General features: G+C 35.6%; 2 protein-coding genes across 6 annotated transcripts in view; one reads left to right on the top strand and one right to left on the bottom strand.

The window, feature by feature from the left end:
* Window positions 1-9013, top strand: part of LOC107412845 (transcription factor MYB33) — a 216149-nt gene that overhangs the window by 74087 nt on the left and 133049 nt on the right. The gene's annotated exons all lie outside the window — the stretch shown is intronic.
* On the bottom strand, window positions 845-3392 carry LOC112491054 (uncharacterized). Its single transcript, XM_025072042.3, has 3 exons — window positions 3071-3392; window positions 2881-2961; window positions 845-2162 (listed from the first exon to the last, which is right to left on the bottom strand). The coding sequence occupies exons 1-3, from the start codon at window positions 3107-3109 to the stop codon at window positions 1953-1955; spliced, it is 330 nt and encodes a 109-aa protein (XP_024927810.2). The 5' UTR covers window positions 3110-3392; the 3' UTR covers window positions 845-1952.

Here is a 9013-nt window from a genome sequence, read left to right as displayed (position 1 = left end):
TAACCACAATTATTAGAAGATTCATTTTGAAGTTTCAGTCTCTAAACTCTAGTCAAACTCTCATAAAAGAACAGGCTCTGAGAGTAATTCACTTCAGATAAAGGAAAAATATAGATGGAGAAGGTTTTAGAAATTATATTACTTGCAGATTTCTAGGATGAATATATCTATATATATATAAATATATTTTTATAGAAGGATCTGACAGAAAGCTCTGGCTGTTTTCTGACAGCTAAAGGGAGGCCACTGCAATTTGTGACTTCTGTAAATGCTTTATTCAGTGGCCACATTTCACTTGTTTTGCTAAAAATGTAATTATACCAATACATGGGAGATTTAAAGGTCTGACAGTAATATTGTTTATGGAACTGTCATTTACTAATATTTTACAAGGGGTTTGATAGTAGTTTCATTATTTTGCTTAGCATCAAGATTTTCCACCCTCCAACTCCTCTTGTTTTGCATGGAGTAGGATGGATTTACCATCCTCCCACTCCCACTTCTTACTTTCCGCTGCCCTCCTACCAAGCTAGGCATGGATTTTCATTCCTTAAACATTTCCTCCCTACCAAACAAAGCCTCAAGTGTACCTCCACCTTGTTCTTAATTTTAGCTGGTCTCATATTCTCATTATACATAAATACACAACCGGTGATCCTCTCTCTTTATCTACCAAGAACAGGGATCTTTAGGCCTTAACGAAATCAAACATAATGATCTTTAACCCTTTGATCATTAATTCTTACCATTCATCTCCATACAGAACCAATATGACGACATCATAACTTACCAGGTTTCTCTTACCATTCTTACAATCGAAAGTCAACTCTCTATAGTTCAGATAACTTCTTCATCAAACATAAGCACTTACCTGGTTTATTTAGCAAGAGGAGTGCAATATTCTTGCATATTAAAATCTATGGTATAGTATGGTATGTTCAGGTAAAATCGTCTATAACCAAAGAAGTTAAGCAGCAAGCTGACGCCTTGAATATATCAAACAGAGATGAGTTTTCAGTACATTTGGCATGCCAAAATAACTCCCAAAATAAGTTTCTTACCTCTCGTCCCAAATTAACTTCAATAAGTTTGGCATGCAAAGAAGCTAAGAATATATCAAACAGAGGTGAGTTTTCAGTATGCAAGATTCGCAAATACATTAAATAGAAAGATTAGAAGGCATTCATAGAACTTGATTTTGCTGCAAGCCTACACGTTATAAATGAATAAGCATGTTAATATTCAAACCCCAACGATACACTTTTATTGACAAATTTTTCCAGCTTTCCCATCTAAATGCACTACTAATACGAATTTTTGTTTTAGACAACTTATTCTAATGCAAGATAGAGAAATTTATAATGTTGTGGTTCATTGTCTCTGTTTTTTATTTTTTCCCCTAATGGAAGTTTCTTGGAAAAGAGGAAATTATTTTCTTGTTAACCATCTTAGTAGAAGATTTCTTTCAAGTTTCAGTCTCTATACTATAGCAAATCGTAAAAGAACACGCGTTGGGAAAATTCATTTGCGGATGAAGGGAAAAGAAGGATGGAATTTCAGAAATATATACTGTTTTTATGATAGTTCAAAGGAAGCTACTGAATTTTTTTACTTCTGTTAATGCTTTCTTTGGTAGCCAATTTCAGCTGTTCTGCTAAAAATGTAATCATATAGAAAAACAAAGGAGAGTTCATGTTGTAAAAACGTATTTTTTAATGGATCTGCTGGTAGTATTATGAATTTTCATTTACTAATTACAAGGGGTTTGGAAGTTGTTTTATAATTTTGCTAAGCATCAAGATTTTCCAGCTTCAAAAGTCCAATCCCTCATTTTTTACATGAATTAGGATGGATTTAACGTCCACCCACCACAACTTTTTACTCCCTCCTCCCTCCTCCCAAGCTAGGCATGGATTTTTTCTTGAACATTTTATCTCTACCAAACAAACTCCCTATTGCACTACTAGTTTGTAATCACGTCTCCATTGATGAAAAGTTGAATTTGGAGCAGCCACACTTACAGGTAGGCCATCACTGGTTGTATTTACAACAGAGGTAAGTGGTGGTGCCTGTAAAGTACCATCAATAAATCCTTCCATGTTGCAGCCAGTAATTGCAGGTAGAATTTGTGACCTCCATATTATATTGTTGTTTTGATTTAGCTGAAAGGGAAAATTATAGATAGGTAGTGTGACCTCAGATAGGGAAGGAAGAGTCAAAGTAGGAACCACAGCAGAACAAGTAGAAGACATATTGGCTATTTGGAACGAGTAAAAAAAAACAAAAACTCGCTTGAGCACGTCACGGCTCTGATACCATGAAAGCACAGATGCAATAATGAATAGAATAAGTTGTGCTTCATTATTCTCAAGAAACAAGGGGATGAATAAATACAAAGTCATGGCCTTACTGCCATTACATGCAACGTTATCAGATAAATAAGTAGAGTCAACATCTGTTGTGGCTAAACGCTACCTAGAACAACAGTTATCCATTGTTAGTAAAATGCCTATCTAAAGTGCTATCGTGAGAGACCTCTTGTGCAGCACGTGAGCTATCATTCTTCAACTCTCTTCGTCCAACTTCATTTTCCCTCCACCTTGATTTTAATTATAACTGATCTGAAATTCCTTTATACCTAAAAACACACCCTTTGATTCTCTTTTCTCTATCTACCAAGAACAGAGATCTTTAAGTTTTGAAAAATCAAAAATAATGATCTTTAACCTTTTGATCATAAATTCTTAGTTTCTTACCGTTCATCTCCATACAAAACCATATGATGACATCATAACTTATCAGGCTTATCTTACCATTCTTACAATCCAAAGTCAACTATCTATAGTTGACATAACTTCGTCATCAAATACAATCACTTACCTGGTTAATCCAGCAAGAGAAGTTCAACATTCTTGCATACCGCTTTCTATGGTATGGTATAGCATGTTCAGGTAAAATCATCTGTAACCAAAGAAACTTAAGTTAAGCAGCAAGCTGATCGAACTCAACTGGATTTGACCACATCAGTGTGAATCATTGAATTTTATGGTTTTGGGACTAGAAAACTTACTTGCGTATCATCCCAAAGTACACCTAATAAATTTGGCATCTAAAAAGCTTCGAATATATCAAACAGAGTTGAGTTTTCAGTATGCAAGATATGCAAATACACTAAATAGAAATATAAGAAGGCATATATATAAGCATGTTAGATTATGATCATGTTCAACTGCGCCATCCTTATTTGACTGTACAAGTACCTCAATGATCACGTCAAATAACCCCGTCATTTTGAAGATCCACATAGACATTTCTTTTTCAAACGTAATGGATTGCTATTGTCAGCTTTGCTAGAGGGGGAAACATCTCGACCTAAGTGGAGCTCTGATAACTTGGTTTTTGATATTTTAACATTCCCAAGCCAGCTAGCGGTCCAAATATAATATCGTAATTAGTCAACAAGCCCCTGAAATTGACTTCCAAACAATTTTATTCAACCAATAGGAACCATAACTTCTTTGCTAAGTTTTCCTATGGGCTCCGTCTAATTATCTTTCAACATCAAATATACATAGATTATATATACACACATATGTATATATAGTCGTTTCATCAGATTGAACTGATAGTTTCAACATTTGGTGTTATACACACACACACACGTAATCAAACTCCCTAGAGACACTTGCATTGACAAATTGTTCCGGCGGTCCCATAAGAAGATTATAAATATATGTTTCCCATCGAAATGAGCTAGCAATACGATGAAACTTTGTTTTAGACAACTTATTCTAATGCAAGATCGAGGAATTGATAATGTTGCGGTTCATTGACTTCTTGGTGGAAGTTTCTTGGAAAAAGAGAAAACTAATTTCTTATTTTCGTGATAGTTCAAAGGGAGCTACTGCAATGTTTTGACTCCAGACCATGAAATTTTGTTTAGACAACTTATTCTAATGCAAGATTGAGGAATTTATAATGTTGCGGTTCATTGTCTCTCTTTTTTTCTCAATGGAAGTTTCTAGGAAAAAGGGGAAACTATTTTCTTCTTTTTTTCATAGTCCAAAGGGAGCTACAGCAATGTTTTGACTCGTGTTAAAGCTTTCTTTAGGAGCCAATTTCAGCTGTTTTGGTAAAAATATAATTATATAGCAAAACATAGGAGAGTTCATGTTGTAAATACCTATTTTTCAATGGATCTGATGGTAGTATTGTTTATGAATTGTCATCTACTAATATTTTACAAGGGAATTGATAGTAGTTTGATTATTTTGCTAAGCATCAAGATTTTCCACCTCCAAAAGCCAATCCCTCTTGTTTTGTATGAATTAGGATATGGATCCAACATGTTCCCACTAAAACTTTTGACTTCCCTCCTACCAAGCTAGGCATGGATGATCCTCCCTTGAACATTTCATCTCTACCAAACAAATTCCCAGTTGCACTACAAGTTTGTGCTCATTCTTCAACTCTCTTCGTCTAAATTCATTTTCCCTCCACCTTGCTTTTAATTTTAGCTGATCGCTTATTCTCTTAGACCTAAAGGCACACCCTTCGATCCTCTTTCTTTATCTACCAAGAAAATAGATCTTTAAGCCTAAACAAAAGCGAACACAATGATCTTTAACCGATCATCAATTCTTACCATTTATCTACAAACAGAACGATACAATGACATTATAAGTTACCAGGTTTAATTAACCATTCTTATAATCGAAAGTCCACTATCTACAGTTCAGATAACTTCTTCATCAAACTTAAGCACTTACCTGGTTTATCCATCAAGAAAAGTGCAATATTCTTGCTTACTAAATTCTCTGCTACAGTGTAGTATGTTCAGGTAAATGTTCATAACCAAAGAATTTAAGCAGGAAGCTGACTATGGTTTTGATACTACAAAACTTTCTTACCTATCATCCTAAAATAATTCTCATAACTTTGGTATGCAATAAGCTTAGAATATATTAAACAGAGATGAGTTTTTAGTACAAGAGATATGCAAATACATTAAATAGAAAAATACATACATAAAACTTTCATATTTAATTGGCTAGAAGTTCTTAAATGCAAAAGCATGTTAAGTCATGATCATGTTCAATTATATGCTTATTTGATTGTACAAGTACCAGAAGAATTAGCTCAAATGACCCCGGTATTTGAAGATCCACGTAGACATTTCTTTTACCTAATGGAATGGATTGCAAGCACCATAATCATAAGACACTCTGTCATAGAAGGGACATGCCTGAATGCAAAAAAGGCAATATGGATAAAGGACTGGTTGTTGTAATCGTGTAGAATAGGCTACCAGAAAATATTTTGTGAGCAACTATGTTTTATAAATCTAGCTACATTTCCAACAATCTTGGAGCTAATAACTGGCGAGATGGAATTATGTAATCCTCATTTGCATCATTAGAACTCCCCTCTCCCAGTAAAGCAGGTTTGTAATTCCACTTGAATGAATCAACAAACATGGGAGGTATCAAAAACACATATTCATCATTCTCAATTTCCACCCTATTTTGCATCAGCTTAAATCTGTCTATAACTTCACCAGCATACTTGCAAATAAAGAAATGTTATTTACTAGACATTAGTTATATATAACTGGCTGGAATTGACATATAACTTATGCAACCTAAAAGATCCAACTGAATGAGGCTGGTCAAATGCATAAACGATGAGGACAAAGTTCTGATATATAGCCAGCTCAAGTCTAACTATTCTTAGGAGTTGGGCTTAAAAGTGCTTCCTGGAAAATTCTCAAAGCCTGCAACTTTGTCTAGATCCAAATGACAAAGTTTGTAAAGACATGAAAATGATGGAGGCATTTTTTGAACTGCAGTCCCACCTATATCTCAGTACTCTCTATTTCGTGGTATATCCGAAAGGATTTCAAGATTTGAGCATTATCTTATATTCGGATATGCAACCTTGCCGAGGTGTTGAAAATTTGAGGGAAGTTCAAGCAAACTTGCAAGTCTCTCAAGGTATATGCTCCCCAAATTTGAAGTCAGAGAAAGATTTGGGATTTGAGTCGGATGCACAGAGTAGCTAAGTCAATTGTTTCTTAAATTGCCAAGATTCTATAACAAAGAGAAACGTCAAGAATAGCTTAGGCTATATATCATATGTATTTTGATCTTCACCAATAGTTAAGAAAGAAAGAATACTTGGCCTTCATCCAAAGGAATACTTGGGTGGGGATATATATTTTGATCTTCATCAATAAATGCTTCTCTTTGTCATCTAGTATATCACAACTTGTTGTGAAAACTTCATGAACATCTCTGTTGCGAGACACGTTCAATTTACTTAAGGCACTTTCCCATTCTTCTTCCCTCTTTCCATCAAGGAAGGAACGCATGACTTCAAGAGCTAATGGAATGCCTTAGCATAATCTACCACCTTCTGTGACAACTCTGAGTGTGATCTGTAGTAGGAGAGCATGTACTAAAAGCATTCAAATGAAAGAGATGAATAGCTTCATCACTGTCGAATTCTTCCGCCCTGTGTATATGAGCGCTAATGACACTTCTTGCTGTTATCATTAAGTTTAATTGTTATGTTCTTTTTAGTTTGTTTGATGTTAGTTTGTGGAACTTTGATGCTGGTTTGTAACCATGTGTTTTGTTAAATATCTGAGGCATTAGGTATCCAAGAAGTGGCTTAGGATGTGGCAGTAAGGTTACTGCAGAATTAGGTGGAATTTAGTGTATGACTGTCGCAACGAGTGTTGAAATATATTTTTTGCTGTAATGGAAGTATCCAAAGTTGCTTTCCTTTGGTTTTCCACATTTTTTCTGTGTTTACTCTGCAAAAAACCAACATGACATCTCTATTTGTTACTGTTAAGAAAAACAGCAAGAACAAAAACTAAAACAACCAAGAAAACACACACACAGTTTAACGAGGTTCGGCCAAACTATTGCCTACGTCCTCGTGCTCAGGTTCTGAGCTTCTGCTATTATTATTCAAAAAGGGGGGAGAACAACAAGAGCTTCACAGGTTCTTCAATGGTGGATCACACAGAAAAACACCCAAACCAACCCGTAAGCCCATATACACCCTCACTCAAACTGTCTTAACCAATCTCACACAGAAATTGTTCTATATCTACAGATTATCTTGAAGAGTTTGTACAAAAGCACGAAGAACTCAATTTCCACTCAAAATCACTGAAAAACAAACTCAATCCTTAGCTCTATAATCTGTAAAAACCAGTAGTCCTTGAAACAGAATGAAGGTCGTTATTTGTACTCAGTATTGCTGTTGCTGATGTGGCAATCCAAGATGACGTGGACCAATGATAATTAGCCCTCCATATAACCACCATAACTAATCCACATGGCCTGCACGTGATTCTGTTATTCAGGTAAAATCAATATTGAGCCAATACGACGCCGTCCTACTTATATCATTAAACCAGATACAAAACGCTGTTGTTCTTCTTCTCCAAATGATATAACTGTATTATATCCAAAACGACACCGTTTCTTACTTCCTTTATGCACATGCTAGAACAGATGTGCATCAGTTCTCAACACTCCTCAACTCTTGAGGATTATTTCTTTACATTTCTCCACCTAATCCTCAAGAGTGTAATTATAGCAGAAACTTTGTGAACCATCCTTGCAATCTTCCTTTAAAACAGCATTAGCCTACCCCAATATTGAGCAAGGTTTTACATGAGTTAAACCTGCTCAGGGGTAAAACTTTTGTACCTATATCAATAGGATTCAGTTCTGTAGGTACCTTCTCTAACTTGACTTCCTTCCTTTCCACCATATCCCGTATGAAATGATATTTAATCTGAATATGTTTGGACCTCTCATGGAATACAGGATTCTTAGAAAGATGTATTGCACTTTGACTATCTGAATAGAGTTTGACAGCCTTGTGCAACATATCAAGTTCTGACAGTAAACCTTTGATCCATATTGCTTCCTTTGCAGCATCTGTGATTGCCATATATTCTGCCTCTGTAGTAGACAAGGCTACTATGGCTTGCAAATGTGACTTCCAACTTACACAATTCCCATAAACAGTGAATGCATATGCTGATATTGACTTTCTTTTATCTAGATCCCCAGCATAATCTGCATCTGTGTAACCAAGCAATTCTATTCCATCTTTGCTGCTTTCAAACACCAATCCTTCATTTGCAGTGTGCTTTAAATACCTTAAAAGCCACTTTACTGCATCCCAATGGCTCCTTCCAGGATTTGACATAAACCTGCTCAGCACACTTACTGCATAAGCCAAATCTGGCCTTGTACTGATCATAAGGTACATAACTGAACCTATTGCACTTGAATATGATACAGTGATCATATCTTCTCTTTCTTGTGCATTACTAGGACACTGTTCCATTGACAACTTGTAATGACCACCTAGTGGCACAGATACAGGTTTAGCTTCATTCATACTGAACTTGGACAGTATCTTTTGAACATATGAAGTCTGATGCAGTTTCATTTTCCTGTTTCTTCTGTTCCTCTCGATTGTCATGCCCAAAATCCTTTTTGCCTGACCAAGCTCCTTCATATCAAACTCTGAACTTAGTAACTGTTTGACTGAATCAATTACTTTTGCATTTGGTCCTGACAGCAACATATCATCCACATACAAAAGCAGAAATACAGCATTTGAGCTTGCTGTCTCCTTGAAGTACAAACAACTATCAAAATTGCTCCTCATAAAACCAGCCTTCACCACAAAAGTGTCAAATCTTTTATACCACTGCCTTGGTGACTGTTTTAAACCGTAGAGAGACTTCTTTAGCATGCATACTAGCTCTCCACCCTTTCTAGTCACTTCATATCCCTCTGGTTGTTTCATGTAGATAGTTTCTTCCAAATCCCCATGAAGGAATGCAGTCTTTACATCCAATTGTTCTAGTTCCCAATCAAAATGTGTGACTAAAGAGAGAATAATTCAAATAGTGGTATATTTGACTACAGGTGAGAAGATTTCATTATAATCTACACCTTCAACCTGAGTAAAACCC

Source organism: Ziziphus jujuba, chromosome 8, assembly GCF_031755915.1.
Source record: "Ziziphus jujuba cultivar Dongzao chromosome 8, ASM3175591v1".
Classification (NCBI taxonomy): domain Eukaryota; kingdom Viridiplantae; phylum Streptophyta; class Magnoliopsida; order Rosales; family Rhamnaceae; genus Ziziphus; species Ziziphus jujuba.
The sequence above is the reverse complement of the archived record's forward strand: the minus strand, read 5'-3'. Positions and strand labels throughout refer to the sequence as shown.